Source organism: Anopheles moucheti, chromosome 2 (assembly GCF_943734755.1).
Source record: "Anopheles moucheti chromosome 2, idAnoMoucSN_F20_07, whole genome shotgun sequence".
Classification (NCBI taxonomy): Eukaryota; Metazoa; Arthropoda; class Insecta; order Diptera; family Culicidae; genus Anopheles; species Anopheles moucheti.
In genome coordinates this window covers 81,348,309-81,368,501 of record NC_069140.1, presented here as the reverse complement: position 1 = coordinate 81,368,501, position 20,193 = coordinate 81,348,309, and the positions used below count along the sequence as shown (strand labels likewise).

Here is a 20,193-nt window from a genome sequence, read left to right as displayed (position 1 = left end):
GGGGTATTTTTGGCAAGGGTTATGACTTCGTTGTCCTTTTTGACGACACCGGTCACGTACACGACTGTAACAAAGCAAATGATGGTCATCCGGTGAAAAGTTGCCGGCCGCCTTTTGTGCGGGTGTGAATAGAAAAACTGTACCACCGTCTATTGTACGCACGACAATGCACGGCGAGAGCAACAATTGATGAATGAAAGGGGCTTTTGATTCGCCATTTGGATCTCTCGGCGATGGGTGTATGTGAGTGTGTGAGGAATAATTTTTCGAATGGTGAGACGTTGATTGAATTTTACCATCATTACATTTCTACAGGTATCGTCTTCACAAATTCTTAAATTTGTTTAACCAAATGAAGATTTGGTGTTTGCAATGGACGAAAGAGGCAAATCGTATTCCTATATCGTATTTTTTATGGGAAAAATTAGCTAACCTATCTATAAAACAAAATTGTCAACTTTACAGGGTTTTATAATTCAACTGATAAGGTTGCAATTATTTCTAGAACCTTTCCAAGTGGACCTGGAATGTTTCGTTACAAACATAGAATACTTGCTAATGTATTTACTTGTTTTTATATTTTGAAATTAATTTTAATTCGATACAACAAAATGTTCACCTTTACAGGGTTTTCTAATTAAACTGATATGGTTGCTAGTCATTTCTGGAAGTTTTTTTCAAGTTGAATTGAAATGTTTTGTGACAAATGTATAATACTTCCTAATTTTAGGGGTTTTCAATAATAAACTTAATTAATTAAGTAAAGCTCAAATTAAGCTGTACGGCCTGGCCATTCCATATACAATTTAATGTTGGCTTTTATCACTTTAAATTTCATATTTAATTAGAAGCTTTCAGATGAATCATTTACTATTTCAATTAATTACTTGATATCTTATAGATTACTTGAATGTAAATTGAAATGTAAATCTGTGTTAAGTTGATAAGTAAAGTTTAAACTTTGAATAATAAACCTATTTCGAGTTTTTAGAGAAAAGGACAATCGATAATATTTTAGCATTATATTTCAAAAACAAACGACGTGAAAAGTATTTAGTTTACGATGTGAACTCTACGCGATATAACTAATAGTATTCTTAATTAAATACAAAACTTCTGGCTATCGATGTTGCGATTTTAAAGGTAAAAAAGGTAAAAATAAATCATGCAAATACAAAGAAATGCAGTTGTGTCTAAAATATTGTTAAGCAGTTGTAAAATCGATTTATGTGTTAATTAGACGCTATTTAAAACCAATGTTGGATGTATGAAAATATTTTACAAAAATAATTCAGCTTCTAAGAAAAATCAAAATTCATCGAAATGCGGAGTAGGCTTCGGAAATAGGTCCTATTAAATCAAGACAATCTTACCTTTGTTGCCATCTTTCTAGAAAATTTGTCCCATTTTATTTTCTTGATGTTATTGAGTAAATCTTAACACCATTTGAAGAAACCAAAAAATTTAAAAACGCAAAAACACAAGTAGAGCACATTCAAAACCAAACACATTAATGTTTCGCTTTACTTAAAACTGTCTTTATTGTAGTGTATAACACTAAACGCTGACAAGAGAGCCTCTGCAAATGGGTAAAACCGACCGAAATGACCGATGTGGGTGGCGCATTCCTTTCGCGGCTGTTGCACAATCCCAGCCGCGTCCCGCTGTGTCTTTTCTCCCCATCGTTGTTGTTTTTTTTTCTTCCTTTTTCATTTACTTAAAATATACAATCATGAGTTAACTAAGCGTAATAATAATAAGTAACAATTTTGATTAACCATTTTTGCGTCGCGATAGCTCTTTTTCCGCTGTCCAGTGTGGGGTTTGGGAACATAAGCACACATTCACTGGGTCCTTGCTGTTTGTGGTACTATAAATAAATTGAGCAACGTAATAGTGTTGTGAAGAAAACGGAACAATCCCTACCTTCCCGCATTTATTGTGGCAAACAAAACCTTCGAACCCGGTACGTAAACGGAGATATACGACTGTGGGTGTTTGTGTGCGAGCATGTTGCTTTTTTTCTCGCCTCTTTTTCCCCCGGCCGGCCTGCACTGTGACGGTAAAATGCGGTCAACTATGTCGCGTATATTTGCTTTCACTCGTTGATATGGTTTTGTTCGTCTACAGGGCTTTTACATCTGTCCTTATCACAATGTACACAATGGCCGTTATCGTACCGTTTAAAAATGGTATAAATTACGTTAACGCTCGCAAAGAAAGGGCGTTTTAGCGTTACCGGTTGGCTGTAAGCTTTGCCCGCGTTAGTCGTTTACCACACTTCATTTGTCACCTTCATTGTTTCGTTCTGGATCCTTTCTTTTTGCTGTTCGCGATCGATCGTTTTCATACACCTTAAGTAAGATTTGCATCATTTTGAGACTTTTGGACAGTTTACTGTTGTTGTTTGCTTATTTACTCTAAACATATACAGATAAACAGCATTTTACATGTGTTTTTGTGGTTCCTATACTCTTACATTAACACATTCCAGGAGCATAACACTCGATACCTGGATGGCGTTTGCTGTAGTAAACTGATATTTTCTTGTGTGTGTTTGTGTTTTTTTTACACTTGATTTGTCACCATTTTGAGATGGATGGCAACTATTTAGTCTAGGCCTTTTACAGTTTTAAAAATAAACACTACCATCAAGAAAGTCTTGTGTTAAAGATAGACAACGATTGATTGTGCGCTTGGAAAGGTGAAAAACGAACAAATGGGTAAGGATGTACGTGCCGATTTATATCTATATTAATAAATAACCTTTCGTTTCTTGAGCTTCATACTGTGCGTGCGCCCCCATTTTGCATAATGGCGTGCAGACTCACAGTGGCACACACCTCGCACAACGTTATCTCTTGTCATGAAGGACTTTTGAGAGGGAAGGTTGTTTGTTTTGTTTTTTGTTTTTTTGTGGGCACGAAACACTATATTACACCAGGCTTTGATATGCGTATAATGCGTTCCCCAGGTTGGAACGATCTGTATTCTAGGTGAGAAGGAGTACCGCTGTCAATTAACTAGACATTAGGCTCGGCGCTGTAGCGCAGTGGCGTAGGTCAGATGATGTTGGTCGACTGGATCGGCGAGGGTGGTGCCATCGGCGATGGCGGTGACGTCTTCGGTGCCTTAATGTAGGACAGTGGCAGGGCGGCATGGGGAGGCACGGCATACGCGGACGGTACGACGGAGGACAGCAGATGGGGACCGTACAGATTCCAGAACGCTTTCTGGTGCAGATCGTAGGCGAAGTGGTAGGACGGGAAGATACCGGGCGGCAAACCGACCGGTGTGGTCAGTTGCGTTGGGCTGAAGGAGGTCCGACCGACCGGTGACTGGGACTGGGGTGCCACTTCCTTCGCCGACGACGAACCGTTCCCGTTCGAATGGTTCGCACCGTTCGGTGTTGGAGATTTGACCAGCGGTTTCGGTTTCCTTCGCGGCCGGTACTTATAATCGGGATGTTCTTTCATGTGCAGTGCTCTGAAATTAATGAATATTTAGAATATTTAATTTAAAATAATGTAGAGAGTAATTATATTTAAATAAAAGAGAATATTTAAAAATCATTTTAAAAATCAAAAAAAAATTATATTTAAATGTAAAATTGGTAATGTTAATAATTTAATTAAAAAAAGTTCAAATCCCAAATTCTAATTCAAATTCTTTAACATTTTAATAAGCCATTTTGTTAAAATACACACCGCAGTCCACAATCACCCATCGTGTGCCGAAGCGTTTTAAAACTACCCCGGGATGTTATCGACCTAAAATTTGGCCTCAAACAAATTGTTGACATTGAATCAACACGTTGAAGAACGTATCGCACCGTCCCGGGACACGCTCCACACACACACCCCGGGTAGACCGGGTAATTTCGTAATCGATAACTTTATGTTTACTTGCCGTATCACGAATCGAACGCGCATTTTTCGGAGAATTTGATGATCCCGCTCGGTGGAAAAAGAGTGAAACCATTGTTTGCCTTTTGTGTGCTTTGTGCCGTGCCATGTTTGCTGATAAGAGCGATATGCATGTCGGTGAGGTAGTTCCTAGAAAAGGGAATAAATTTCCCTGTTTTGTCCATCGAGAAGCGACATTGTAACACTGGGTCGAAGAAGCGTTTTTTTTTCATTTTAGTTAAATTTTGACATAATGTACAGTGATGGTCATTTAAATAAGTCCTTCCATTATGGTTGGTCCAATTTTATCAAACAAACAATCCACGTCATGTTTATAATTTTGCTATTGTAATACCGTTTAATCGACACCAATGGTAATGTACTAACATCAGTATGCTTGATAAAATCAGAAACAAATTAATTCTTTTTGTATGTAAGAAATCCGTTAATTAAATCTTTTTTCTCTCTACTTCGCGTAACGACCAGCAGCGGGTTTAACGGTACGCGTACTGAGCGGCCGCGGGGGGCCCCGAGCTAGCAAGGGCCCCCGAGCAAGTAAGGAGCATCGAGCTTCAAACAAGCTCCTAGCTAAGCCTTCCTAGCGCACGTTTTACACTTAATTTCAATAAAAGATGCTCACAATACTCATTTCTGTCTAAACAGCTAAAATTTACTTACAAAATCGTTACCAATACGTAACACGTCACGTCTATAGCCTACCTATTCCTGGATTCAATGTGTGGGAGTGCGAGGAGCTATTATAAGCGGTGAGAATAAGACGAAGACTGTCCAATTTCACCAGGAGGAAGGAGGAGCTCAAAATGACTGTCTTAACTCCCTAGAAATTGCTAAGCTGTATAAAATATCCCGCGAGAAGTCCTGTACTTTTGTACTGATGTCCAAATGTGGAAACAATTTTGAAAATTTTGCTCACCATTCCCATTTCGAATGCATCAGGTGAAAGATCCTTTTCTGCTCTAAAGCGTGTGAAAAATTATTTGCGGAACTCAATGGGAGAATGTAAATTAAACAATATGGCCATTCTTTACATAGAGCAAGAACTTTTGGATAAAATTGACACAACAACTATCATCGAAGAATTTGCTCGATAAAAATCAAGGAAAAAACTAATATAAGTGTTATTTTTCATTATAATGTTTAATTATTAGGTTTAAGTGTTTTTTATAGAATTATTTACTTCATAAGTATAGAATGTGAAATAAATCATAAGATTGTTGGTATGTATTTGTTTCTACTTATTTAACAATTTGACAAATTTGATTGAAAATATTATTGAAGGTGTAAAAGTACTTTGAACACATTTTCTCTCCTGTCCAATGGTTGTAGTTTTTCACTTTTTATGTATTTTTTTTTTCAACTAAAACCCAGCATTAGAAAATCCAGGGTTAGCAAAATATTTAAAGTGGTTATAACCTAATTGCCTAATCGATATTTTTGTAACCTTTATTAAAACTTAAGTGGTAAATGGTTTACTAATTACTGAAGAATGGCCTGAGCGTATTATTAAAACAAATAAAATAGGATTTTTAATGCGATTTTACCGGCCGTATTGCTTCAATTATAAATTTGAATCTATAAAGAAAAAAGTACGAATTGAAAATAACTTGTAATTTTACGGGGGCCCCATTTTTTACCGCTTAGGGCCCCGGGACGTGTAAATCCGCCACTGGTAACGACCTACTTAGATCATGGTCATTATTGCCTGTCATGTCTGGCTTACTAGATTTATTTTACCACGTAGCCGGATATTCAAGACCTTGCTACCGGGGATTGATCCGGATGGGATTTTGGTCCGGTCCGTTCGTGTGAAGACCGGCGCCGCTACCATCATGCCAACGCATTCATTCAGCCTGTATCCAAAATAATGGCAAAGGTAGTAAATTTCACTCCTACGAGTTTTTTGAAAGTGAACTATGAAATTTATTTGTATTGTTTTGAATTTCCGTCTACCATATAATCCACCGCTGACCTCGATGGTCTGGTTCGATTTCCGATACCAGGAGAGCATCCACGGAAGAGGTAGCTCCTGGTACTGCGCCATAAGGTATGCAATGCTTATACACTAACTTTGCAACCAACTTGCAATGCAATGCGCCGTAAGGTATGCAATGTTTAAACACTAACTTTCCATACAAACCAGCTGTTTTGAGATTTCCGATACCAGGAGAGCATGTCTCTCAAGAGGTGACCCTCAGACACTCAGGCACTCAGTCACTCAGTCACTCATGAGCGCCAGTCACTCATGAGTGCCAGTCACTCATGAGTGCCGGTCACTCATGAGTGCCAGTCACTCATGAGTGCCAGTCACTCATGAGTGCCAGTCACTCATGAGTGCCAGTCACTCATGAGTGCCGGTCACTCATGAGTGCCAGTCACTCATAAGTGCCGGTCACTCATGAGTGCCAGTCACTCATGAGTGCCGGTCACTCATGAGTGACCGGCACTCATGAGTGACTGGCACTCATGAGTGACTGAGTGACTGAGTGCCTGAGCGTCTGAGGGTCACCTCTTGAGAGACATGCTCTCCTGGTATCGGAAATCTCAAAACAGCTGGTTTGTATGGAAAGTTAGTGTTTAAACATTGCATACCTTACGGCGCATTGCATTGCAAGTTGGTTGCAAAGTTAGTGTGTTAGTGTAACATTGCATACCTTACGGCGCGAGTACCAGGAGCTACCTCTTCCGTGGATGCTCTCCTGGTACTATACATTCGGAAATCCTGGTGCAATTTCGTTTCACAAAGTCGATATTCTTCTCTGCATTTAATTTATCACATAGAAACAAATGTTTTATATAACCAAGGAAGATATTTTTGATCATTTTTGTACCCTTTTAATTAGATTTTGTGCTATAGATTAACTCTGCTGTTAAATTTCTAAAAATCGCACAATCGGCACAAATTGTTTGGGGCCCCCAACACGGCGAGGCCCTAGGCAACCGCTTACTCCGCCTACCGTTTGATCCGCCGCTGCTCTTATGTTACTGACGACCACTATATCTATCCGATCAGTAAATGATTTGCTTATTGATTGTAGAAATATTAGACACATTTATTAAACGCCTAACCCAAGTACCCATCTGCGTACACATTTACACCCCATCCAGAAGGATTAACTTCTCCCTTAAGCTTCTAAATATAAGCGCCAAACAATTTACTAGCCCCCTATCCGGCAGGTCAATCGACTATCAATACAATAAGTTCAGGATAATCCGACAAAATAATCAAATCAACGATTGCTTCCCTCGCGCGCACAGAATTGCCCAACATACAAAATCGCCAAAAAGGATTCAAATGTACCGTTTTTTTTGCATAGATGAACCGCCACCGGAGAACCGACCGAACCAAAACTGAAGTTCGCGCCGAAACTCGTTCGCTTCATCCGGCCATCGAATCGGCGTCCAACTACACCGAACAACTCCGCGGATAACAATGCGCGACAATTGCGCTATTAATTGCGTGCGGAATAAAATGCTATAAACTGAAATAAAATAATGCACACCCACCCGCGCCCGGGCGACGCACAACGATCGAATGTGGGCATGTGCATATAAATAAATGTTGGCTTGGAAAACGAGGACACGGTCCGTACTCCGCTCTCGGGACGACGGCTCCTTATGGGAAAGGGAAGGAATATTTGCATTCAAACAAAAATGGAAAAATCTTTCCACCCAACACCCCGTACCATACCTGGGGTCGGACGCGGAACGGAGTAAAGGACGGATGCTACAAAGTGAGAGGGATTATGACACGGTTTTGCGATACGCAACGCCATGCCCGGCGTCGTCCACCATGCGCCCCCATCCACGGGCGTCAATGGGGGAAATTAATTTGATCCTGTTTTTCATTATTTCATCGAGCGTACCATTTGTTCGCTCATTATGCTACTTTTGTTGTACGCTTCACCAACAATTGTTTCGTGTGTTTTTTTTTTGTATTGGGTGTGTGTGTGCATGTTTGTTGCGTTGCTGTTCTCGTCGCCGTGCACAGGATACGGTTTTCTGATTGCCAGCTTAACCGGAATAAGCATAAGGAACGAACCTACGGGCTACGGGGTTTACACTCAGTGCAGACAATTTGATATATTACTGCGCGATAGTACAGTAATCTTTTCGATGGTTGAAGCTGAATGCGTTGTAACACGTATATTGTAAGGCGTGCACAAATACAGTGGCGATTGAATGTGTGCGCACGGTGAATGAAAAAAGGGGGCGCTTTTGATTTCGTTCGGAATAATCCGTAAAATTGATTTGGAATTAAACGAGCAAATAAAGTTAAATAAAGCGAGCGTTCTGCTGTTCCGAATTCCTTGACTTATCACAATGAGTAATCAAAACCCAATTTAAAAAAAAATAAACTTTAATTAAAGTCGTATACGTGTAATAAATAAAACACACTTAACTCTTGTATTAGAATACATAAAAATGAATTACTAATCGATGGATGCAGATTAGAGAGCAAATACATAATATTTAAATAAAAAAGCATTTTGTAATTGAACATTTGGTATTGGTAAAAATATTTTAGAGATTTTCATTTTTCTTGGTGGATATCATACATTTTCAACATTATTTGTAGAATTTTACTCATATAATAATAATACTTTTTTTCGAGAACTTTTTCTAGTTGTAATATAGATTATACGAATTAATTTGCAGTATAATTTATACAAAATTTTATACAAATAAGTATCATATATTTTATCATACAAACTACCTTTTTTCAACTGTGTTTAGTAACTATTGAAAAGTTTTTTTGTAAAAAGCGACTAATTATATATAATCATATAATTCGTTATAAAGGCTTGAAATTTTCTATTTATACAAGAAAACTGCAATACATTTATGATAAAATTTAGCGAAAAAAAGCATTAAACAAATAACATTGGAGTATAGATTGTTTATTAAAAAATAAACAAAACTTTTAGTACAAAAACCAAATTTAATCGGAGATAACCGCCATTTTATCGCAGCTTAAGCTGTCAGGAATATGCGTTAATATTTTAAAACAATATACCTTTGAACACTCGAAAGTTTAGAATCAATTGCACCCAAAATTCTCGGAGACCCAAAGAACAGATTAATTTGACATTTTGAATAGTTATTATACATACAATTCAGTAGTAATACATGTTGGGGACTTTTCTCATCAAATTGATTTTCTATTTAAATATTATAATGGACATGTTTCGATCACAAGAATACTTCAAAATCCTGCCATTTTATTATAAATAGAAAACTTGACGGTACTCATCGTCATTCGTCATAACATTGTTTTGATTTTTGTATTATTTTATAGAAAATGTCACTGGGTTTGAAATAAGGAAAGAAAGGCATGAGGTAAAGTTTATTATGCATTCGTTTTTACGTTCTGCTGAGTGAATATAACCTCTAATGCAAATACTTCTAATTAGAATAAGATTTTTATTTGTAAAACTCTCAATCGACCTATTTCTCTAGCTTCAGTATGAATATCTACTTTTTCCACTGTGCTATAAGAAACATTTTTTAACTGATCTTAAACTTTCAACAAAAGTCTAATAAATACAAAAGTGTGTAGGAATGTGAATCTATCTTAAACCAAGCCTTCAACCTGAATATCACGAAATAAAAAACCTTAAAATATAACAAACCTAAGGTAAAGGTTGATAGAAGTAAAAAAAAAGTCTCCCTCGGCAGGAGAGCTATCAACAAGCGCTGTTGCCTGTATGCCAACAACGTGTATGACTGATAAGCGGATTTTGTGAGTTTGTGTCGGAGCATTGAAACATTTCATGTTTGGTAGTTCCGTTTGCACCTTCTACACGTGGTTGAAGCAAGCGCAAGAGAAGGTTTGAGCTTCTTTCTTCTTGTGGGACGTAAAGTTCCGGATTGGGACTGGGAACCGGGCTACTTATCTGATATGACACCGAAACGGCCCACTATCGCATCGCTGTCATCTTTATTGTTTGCAAAATATCTTCTGATTATTGTTGCGTGCAAACAACCGCATGTTAACACAGTGAATATTTATATTCTTGTGTTTTGGGAATTCCGAATATCATCACAATAAATGTGAACATAATTTTGCTATCCATTTAAAAGTTATTGTGTGTAACTGTATAACACATTTTTTCTTACGAAACGTTTGCACAGTGCCATTCTTTCCCATAAAACTTCCCATGCGTTATCTCCCGCCACGTTAGTTTTATGTCCCTGCCGGTGCAGCATCATCAAGTAGCGACGGTTTATCTCCTGTTACGGTTATGTCTTGTTCCAAAACTCATTAAAAAAAAAACAACAAGGACACAACAAGGACGAAGCGATCCCGTCATAAAGTGAGAACAACGAAAACGAAAGGAAAAAACGCATTAAACCTCAATACCGCTCGAAGTCGAGAGTGTGTGTGCGCGCGCAAAACATGAGCTCTAAATTAGTTTTGTGTAACATGAATCCTGCTGCTCAGACAGATAGCAGCAGCAGCAGCAACAGCATCATCATCCTCAAGTATGTGGTCGATGTCTATTCTTCTGCCCCGTTGCTAGATTGTTTTCTTTCCGTTTGTTCTCAGGCCAGTGTTTCAGTGCTTTCCGTCGCATTGTAATTTACTTGCCACTTGATACAGGCCCTGGCCAAGGAGTCAAGGACTTCCTTTCATGTATGGAAACCGTATCGTTACAGCTATCCAGCACGGTTGTACCAAAACAACAAAAAAAAACGAAGCCAAAAACCGAAACAGAAAGTAATAAATTTTTGGGCTGTTATTATTTTACTTTGGAGGAAGTCTTTTCCTACGCTACGCAGACACCAACTCGAAAGGACACTCCAGATGTGTTTGCGTTGCAGCGTATCGTCCTGTACGCCACATATGTGTGCGCAACGAATTGTTTATTTGCCCCCAGTGGCCCCTGGGTGAGTGTCTTTTATTCTGGTTCTGTTTGTCTTTGCCCGATGATCGCACCGGAACGCGAAGGAAAATTAAATAAAATGGCCCTTTTCACGCATTTCTCTCTCTCTCTCTGCGCTCTGCTTCTATTCATGCAGTGTCGGGGTGTGTCGATGATGGCCACAGGATGTTTCAATTCTTGACGGCTTGCCGAAGCCGAACGGTTAATGTAATCAAGACTGGTATCGTTTGGAAAGAAATCAGCAAACAGTATCCAACAATTGCCAACACATTGGAACAAAATTGCAGTACGCCTGTTCGTAGTGCGAGAGTGCCACGGCCATCTCCCCGCAGCTCGTTGCCAGCTTGATTGTTTGTCTTTTTGAGGTAGACTCGGAGGGTGTCCCACAGTGCAGTACAATGGGCTTAAAATTGAAACACAACACAGCCTCGATGAGAACACTTAAGCCACCCACAGGCACACAATAGAGGCAAAACAAACTGATCTGAGGCAAACCCTGAATGAGGAGTCCGCCTGTCGTTTGTGACGCTCGTTCGTTCATTCATTCATTGATGGAGCGCACACAAAAAGGCAGTAATTTTCGACCCTTTATCGACGGTATTTCATTTGTTTCAGAGCTGTTCCAGAGGCAGTTGCACGCCGAAGTTGCTGTCCGTTGTGGCATTTTGACCGACGTCAACAATTCGATGAAATGCATCGGAATTGCATCGACGGTCTGGTAGAGTGGTGCGAACGGGTTAACTGCAACAATGGGCGTGTTAACACTTGCTCACAGCAAAATAATGCATCCTTTCTAGAGTGGGCAAACAATGCCAACCGGCGGACGCCGTATGACAACTTCCAAATGCACGCACAGCCCCGAGACATGCGGATGGGGCGGAAAAGGGCTTCACTGGTGACGTTTAATAAATGAAGCTATGGAAAAATCAAACACGACAGGAGCGTGTTCCGTAAGAACACTGGGCGAGATTGCACAATTAATATTCCAACCGGTGAGAATACTTCCTCATAAATGTTTCGTCCAGTGGTCATTTAGTGGGCGGAAAGTAATTAAGTCGTTTCATTCTCTTAATTACGGCTCGTTTCCCCCACCGGAAGGGATATATTTTCCTGGACATCCGGGGTTTTCCGTTCGGTGCAAGCTACAGCCTCACAGATCTGTGAGGAACAACATCGGAAAAGCTTATATTGCACGTAAACATATCACCGTGAGGTCGGTCTTGGTGGTGCTGTGGCTTGATGATACGTCTTGATACCACACCTGAAGTTTGTAGTTAATTAACATTTTAACATATTAACAATCAGCCACGTGTTTTAAACTATATTGACAATAATTTCCTGTGGTATTTTAATTTAAAATTTTTTTTATAACTTTTTGAGTTTAATTATCTTTCATTATACAAGAATTTCTTTTAGAAAAATCAAATTAATTCTTAAATAATCATGTAAAAGAAAATATTATGGATAATTTGGGAAAATCCAAACAAAATTATAACATTCTTTTGAACTTTCATAACTGCACGATACGAATAAAATTTATTTCATGAATTTCATACATTTATTTGATGAAATTTTTAAAACCCGTTAATAAATAACAATGTAACATATTTTTTAGATTATAGGTTTGCAATACTTTTTACCTATAGAAAACTCTTGAAAGTAAATAACCTGTATAAAATGGAGATAAATAATTACGTACATTACAAACTATCAGTTGTATTTTATATAACTTTTTACAATATAGTCGATACGGCCAGGCCGTTCTAAAGAGAAAAAAACATTTTACTGTACTGTTTGATAAGTCTCATATTTTACACATAAAACAACATTATTACGTTACACATTAACAACACGAGTTATTATTGCTATGATACTCATTGTAGTTGAAGATGAAACATAAAAATGTCATATGTTATTTCAATCATTTACTTAAATGTTATTCCGTTAACAATAGCATAAGACCACTCAGCCTGAAATTTAAATCTGGCCGCCTGCAAAAAGGGGTTAACATTAGTTGACGCTATTTCAAAACAGATGCAAAAGTGTCATTTGTCACGAGTGTCGCTACAGTCCTTGTGTTTCCGCTTCAGTCAACGGTAAACACAATCACGGAAAAAGGCAACTTCAAAACCCTACTTGACCATCATCGATGGGCTTCCCTTATGCTCGACTTTTTATCACTTCACAGCAGCACGAATGCAAATTATGGTTGTTTGAAGCGGGGAAGAGTCCTTCAGCCCGACCAGGCGGCCAGGATGTTTAGTTTTCTCAACAATCGAAACTGTCATCCGACGGTTCGCAGTCGTAAATATGTCTTCTCTTTTTTCTCAACAACACACAACAACCAGCGTATGTCACGCGAGTCAAGATTTCCGTTCCCATTGCCCGTCCCCGGGTAGGATAAATCGTTCCAGATTTTAGTGTTTTATTCCATTTCTTCTGCCCTTGTTTGCTGTGCATTTTTACCGACCCGCGCGCGTACCAAGATGTCGGCTATTACCAAAGGATCGCCACCTAAGCGAACGTACACAAACACACATGGGGTGCATTGTGATCGTGCCCTTGCACTTTGGCATCCAAAAAAAAACGGAAAAAAACTCCCGAAGGATGTGTTTTATTCTGTCACAATGGTTGCACTTTCATCTCAGCGGGATCAGCGTACAGCCAACTCAATGAGATGATGGTTTTATCATACACCCGAGCAAAGGGCAGTGTTTGATGGTAATTATTTTCTTCACTAAATCAATACACTTTTCCATCCAGTAAAATGCTTTTTACGGCCGTCAAGCGCTCAAACGTTCGTTTCTGGCATTTCGCTTTCATCTGTCCCGTGGATGGTCTCCGAGCTCCCAATACACACGCTGGTCCGTGATTAAAAACATCTGGTTTTGATTGGGCAAATCCGTACGTACGGTTTTTGTTTTCCAGATCGGGTTTTTTGCTGTTTTACATACAATTTGGTTGTTTTTCAGTATGTGGAGCATTCTAGATTGGGAACACGAACCCGAAATACCAGCTGTTCAATTGTAATTGTCTGGAACAATTCCAGTGTGTTCCAAATTTTTGTTTTTTTTTGCTCGCGACAAATGTGCTATTGGGTGTATGTGTTGGGATTTGTGGTTGTTGCAATTTTGCAATCGAACCGTACCGTCTTTACGTAATTTGGATCTGATAATGCGATAACCACCTTCACGTGTAGGGTTTTTCGCACGCTTTTATGACTTTATTTAAGTAAATTTAATATTAAACAAGAAATATTGCAAATAACTAAACAAAATAATACCCAAACGGGGCTGATATTATGAAGTAGAAAAAGCTGTCATTTTTTACTAATTAATTTGTCTTCAGTTGCAATGAATTCACGCATAAGGAATGAGGACGTTATAAATTGAATTTCCAAAAAGTGAGTTACTATTGTTACATGGCCTTTTTAAGTCACCAATGAGAAAACAGCAATGATTAATAAACTGGTAAATGAAAGTTATATTGGATCGTTAGTCGGCTATATTTGTAATACTTCTTTTGGATTGTCAGAGGAGAGAATCTTCATAGAGAACCCACATCCTGCGCCAACAGGAGCCCGCTCGCATTCGGGAACCATCATAGTCAGGGAACTGCTCGATTCGCCGGAGCGCCTACGGACTAACAACTCCTCAAGCCTCAGAACCTATGCCGGATGGCACGTTAGGACATTACTTCAGCGAATGTTTGTAATACTTCAGTGATTTTCCATAACACAGAAAATAGTCAATCTTTTCAACATAATTCTTGAAGAACATCTTACGAGAAGAGTTCTTAGAGGTACGTTTGTCCTCCACCTGGCAGCCTTGCTATGCTGAGATGGCAAGGCATTGAACTTGGGCATCTTGGACAACTTGAACTTCTAATATACTTGAAGAATGTCGAACGTACCTTAAAGACACTTTAATGCTTTCTAATAACACCCCAGAAATCAACAATTCCTCCATATTTATATTTTTAATGAGGAAATCCAATATTTCTAAAACAGTTACAATATTAATTATATGTCTTGTAAATTTTGCTAACGTTGAGAAGAAGTTAGAAGAGTGATATGATAATCATAGCGCTACTATCACTGTGTCATGGCTTTGAATTTCACTGTTGACTGAAAATCTCGAAGAGATCCTAAAATACTAATCGATTGAATCCTTTTAATCATTGTTTCTCAGAGAACTGGAAAGATCTTCTAAATTCTCTATTCATTGCAAGTTGTATGTAAAAGAAGATAACTTTACCATCCCGAAGCGGGGGCATTATCGATGTAATAGTCTTCGAAATCAAATTGAAAAGATTTCGCTCCATGTTTGGAATGATTAATTACAAATCGTACTCTCTTTTTTGTTGGCACCTCATTAAACCGGCACGTAATCTTTCCTTTCCCAACTCAGCCAGATTATCTTCCTGCTGACCATAATGGGAATACAATGACTGAATACACACCGTTCCAAGCAAATTGCCCGAATATCAGCTAATTAGTAGGCTCACAACGGCTTAAAATCTCACGTTCTTCAGGTAATATCGATTGCGGCCGGCATTAAAATCATTTGTAAAAACTGTGCACTAACACGTTTATGATGATCGATAACGGTGGAACAGTGGGAAGTGAACCACCATCATCATCATCATCATCCAGTGGTGGAGTATGAGCCTTATCATATTCGGTCGACTGTCTCCAACTCCCCTCCATATTGGGCCGCGGCCTTATATGATGATGCAAAGCATGCGGTGTGTGGGCAAATAAATAGGCATGAGTCAGGAGGTCTCTTGCGCAATTTTGTGGGCCACGAATTATTTACGACCCCACCCTGACGAGCAAAAAACACGCAAAAACAAAAACCCCGCTGTAATGGGCCAATTCGCTGCATCACGATGATGGGGAGATTACTTCCCGCGAAGGACACGGCTACTTACCTTAACCGCTTCGCTTCGTCGATGAACGGTCGCTTTTCGCCCTCGGTTAGCAGCTTCCATTGGGCGCCAAGATTTTTCGATATCTCCGAATTGTGCATCTTCGGATTGTCCTGGGCCATTTTGCGCCGTTGACCGCGGGACCACACCATGAACGCGTTCATCGGCCGCTTTATGTGTTCGCTGGCCGTGCTGTGATTTTTCGTCGTGGTCATGTCCATGGTGGTGGTGGTGGTGGGCCGGATTGGTTGGCTGTTGGCTGCAATTGCCGCTTAAACACACACGCTTTTTGACGCTTCGCGCGCCACACAAATCACGAACTTTATCTCTTGTACGTTTTATTTAATTTGTACCCAGCACGCCCTCAGGAGCACTCAGATCTCGTGTGCGAGGGTGTGCTTTTTGTGTTATCACCGCGGGGTAAACGTTAGAAAGTGGGTCTTATCACGCGTGTTACTGGCGTGTTGCAATTGTTTTTCAGCCCTGGTAACGATCGATACACGCAAGCAATAAACTCACGCTCGAGAGATGCCTCGAGTTTGCGGAAGTGCTCACTGCCCAACACTAAGGAAAACCCTGCTTATTATCCACTGATTAGTGTCATTTTGTAAAGAAATAATAAAAACAAAGCACACTTTAAGCTTTCTTCTGCTTAACCACACGATAGTGTCAATTTCACTAAACACGGCAGTAAACTGAACTCCTCATCGGAACCGGAGCCGCTAACGTTTACTACTGTCAGCCGAGCGATACTACCAGCACGCGACACTACGCGATACTACGCGACGGTGAAACATCTCGTGCGGCTACGACAACCAGCGGCGTACTGATTTGAGGGCGAGATTCCGATGTTTTCACGCTGGGTTCTAAGCGCATAATGGTCCCTATCATAATCTGTACCACTGTTGATATTTTGATAAAAGCAACAACAAAAAAAAAACGAGGAAGACTCACGTACACGAACACTGGCCGTTTTGCGTGTTCCCTGCGTGTTGGTGTATGGGCAACGCCGTTCGGTTCACTCTCGCGCACATTTGCTTCGGATCGCGTAAGTGTGTGTGGGTGTCTCGTCTCGAACGCAGCAAACGTAAGGGCAGAAAGGGCAGTAGAAACAACAACCAAAAAAAAAAACGTGAAAACCAACGTACGACAATCGTAAAGCGCAACAAACAAAAACGCGCTCGCAGTCATATAAAATTCTCCCGTAATGTGTTGACTAACTGTTGGAAGTTGGAAGAAAAGCGAAAAGAAAGCCGAACAAAAAAGGGATGAAAAGCGCCCACTGTCGGGTGCGTGAAAAACAGGGAAAGCATGCACAAACGGCACGGGACGTGTAAAAACCACTCTTGTCTGCGCTTGTTCGACGCAGATGCAGCGCGTCTGTGAGCTGGTTTTTTGGGAGCACAAAACTTTTTACGCACATGTGGCACGAGAAGCGCGAGAGATGCTGCAATAGGAGCGGCTGGAAAAGCGAAACGATGGGCCGCAAGGGGAACGGGGTTTTTCCCCCGAGAGGGGGGAAAGGAACGGCCCAGGACGACAGGATGCTCATACATAAATGATGCCAAGTGCGAATGGGATGGCGGGTGGAAAATGAAGGACCAACGCATGCAACGAAGCAGTGCGAGGGAGAGAGCGAACGCAAACAAATGTGTGGAGTAGGCGGACAGTTTAGCGTGTGTAGCTGCTTTCTCTCCTGTGAAGCAGCATCCAAGGAGGCTGATTTTTTGGGATAAAACCCCCTTTTTGTGTGTGGATGTGTGCGTAGTGTAGTAAATACTGGTTCATGAATGAAACTCCGGAGCAGGTAGTATCAATTACGACAGTTGTAATGTGTTGTTCATTGCTTTTGTTTCCTTTATGTTAATATTGCCAGTGTCCTTAATCATAATTTTATATTATTATTAATTTATCATTTTAATAAATGAATTGTTGGTTCAAAATCAGAAATGTGCAGGTGATAAAATAAGGATCTTTGTGGAAGAATCACCACTTAATTGATAGATAAAACGAAATGAAATGATAAAACGATTTTTAAATTATTGAAATCCACAGTGTTTAATCAATAGTCAATAAGTAATTCCGCTGATAACCCCGCTTATCCGGGTGTGTCGGTTTATCCGTGCCGCTAGGAAATGACAGCTACAAATCTTATGAAAGCAAACAATAAAGCCTTCAAGTGGTAATAACAGACGGTGCTCCAGTTCAATCAAGAAATTTTCGCTTTTTATACAAAAATAATTCATAAAATGAGTAATTCAATATCTGTGTACTTAAATAATATGTTTCATTAGAGAGTCCAACTCATTCACCACCATTTTATTGTTTCGGAATATACACGGGATATTTTACAGACAATTTCATTCAATTAAATAATTTCAAAATAGGTAATTATTAATCAGAGCAAATAATTCATTCCAAATTATGATTTAACCCATTATCATTGAAAGTAATGTAGCTGACCATAATATAATCTTCAAAACAAATCACACTGATGAACCTAGTGGTATTTGTATGGAAATTTAATTTGTGGACAACAATTTCAATTTGTATTTGTAACACAACCTCGTTTAGGTAATTTTATAAGTAGCTTTAACGTATATTTTGTTTCTTGAAAATCCAAACTCGTCATAATCGGCCTATAAATTGAAGTCTCCCGTTAAGTGTTAGATTTAAGTAAAATAAAAGTTGTAAAATAAGTCTAAAATATGTAAAACTAAAACTAACTAACTACAATATGTAAATAAAATGATAATGGTATAAAAAAATAACCCATTTTTCTTAAACAAATTAAAACTGACATAGATAAATTTTGCGGATTTCGACTTACTCGAATTCGGAGATATGCAGATTTTTATAATTTCCACAGTTAGCGAAGTTTTGTATGTGGGATTCCACCTCTAAATAAAAAATATAAATTAAGCCCAAAAACTCGTTATATTCACAATATAAAAAAAATACTTTTAGTCAAGTTTACTGTAAGGTGAAATTAAGAAATAATAATTTTTAATTTGCTTTGTAATGTGGAAAACAGAAATTTAATTCGCCTCTTTGCGATGTATGTCTAATGATGTTTGATAGGATATATGTATTAGGAGGAAAATTGATACATGCGTATTTCTTTCGAATGCATTATCCACGCGGATAATTATCTCTGATAATGACTGTAATTCATTTTAAGATAACAAAAAGTACCATATATCAATTTTAACAAATAATTATTAATTGACGTTATGTGACAAACATGCGATAGACTTAGTTGTTGAAGACCTAAGCTTTCATGCCAAGAAAGTGATAATTTCTTTTCATTTCATTTGCCTCAGCGCAAACTCATATACGCTTTTGGTTACCTTTTTTTATATTATGCTCTATCCATTTTTTTCGAAACTTTTATGCAACATGCTCCACATAACAACAATAACGCAATAGCTCCGCACATCCCAGCTAAACAATCGCGTCGGTGTTGGTGTAGAACTCATCGCAAACATAAATATTACCCCGCTTTACATCGGCCTTACGCCAAACGTGTGAAAGTACGTTAAGCAGACACTCGGAGTGCAGCGTCCCGGGAAACGGGAACGGCGCACATTTTATCCCCAAACGCCAGAGACCTTCGGGCACGTGAAGTGGAAAAAAAAGGCCATTCCATCCCACCCGGCACTCGATCGGCTGTGCAGGGAGTAAATTGTTCTACTCGCTGGTTTCACCAACCACTGAAAAGAAACAAGTAGAAGTAGATGTTTTCCACTGTTTGTGTGTGTGTGTTTGTTTGGTTCCTCTTTTCACACAAAGAGCACATTGAGGAAGACCCAAGTACAGTCTTGCGCACAAAGGGACAAACACGTGGAAAGCAGACAATAAAGCATGGGGCTCTCACGTTCCGGTTCTGGGAATGGGAAAGCGATGGGTAGAAGAAAACCCCCTCGTTATAGGTAAAGAATCATGGCGGATTGGCTCATCAGTTTCGGGGGGGGAGGTATCGACCCTCGCAACGGAAATCGAAGATAATTAGACATAATTTTATTCGACCACAGCGCTTGCAGCGGATGGAAGCCAGGTCTGGTTTTTTCCTTCCATCCAATTGACAAACGCGGCCTCAACTGCCAAGGGGGGGGGGTGATCAAGGATTTGTTTAGGATTTGTTTATATCTTTATGACTTCACCTTCACCGCTGATCCTTTTCCGGCGTATGCGTTATCCTGTCCGCATTCAGAACACATTACGCAGGGGCAGGGGAAGAGAACATTGATAAAGATTGAAGTTTTGTGCGGCCGTGTTCGAGTTCCGCTCTGTTTTATCTGCTCACTATCCATTCACCCGGGCCACCGGGAACCGAAACCGTACAATTATTACCGTGTGTGCCATGTGTGTACTGTTTATCAAAAAGTAAACTTTGCGTCGATCGGCCGAGGGTTTCTGTTTTCCATGGGCTGTTTTTATTTTGTGTTATGCTT

The 20,193-nt window shown here is 39.5% G+C and overlaps 1 protein-coding gene across 1 annotated transcript; it reads right to left on the bottom strand.

Annotated features, from left to right (window-relative positions):
* Window positions 1-2,656: 2,656 nt before the first annotated feature.
* Window positions 2,657-15,960, bottom strand: LOC128299488 (transcription factor Sox-14). The gene is made up of 2 exons (XM_053035473.1): window positions 15,743-15,960; window positions 2,657-3,486 (listed from the first exon to the last, which is right to left on the bottom strand). The coding sequence occupies exons 1-2, from the start codon at window positions 15,958-15,960 to the stop codon at window positions 3,063-3,065; spliced, it is 642 nt and encodes a 213-aa protein (XP_052891433.1). The 3' UTR covers window positions 2,657-3,062.
* Between the last annotated feature and the right edge of the window lie 4,233 nt (window positions 15,961-20,193).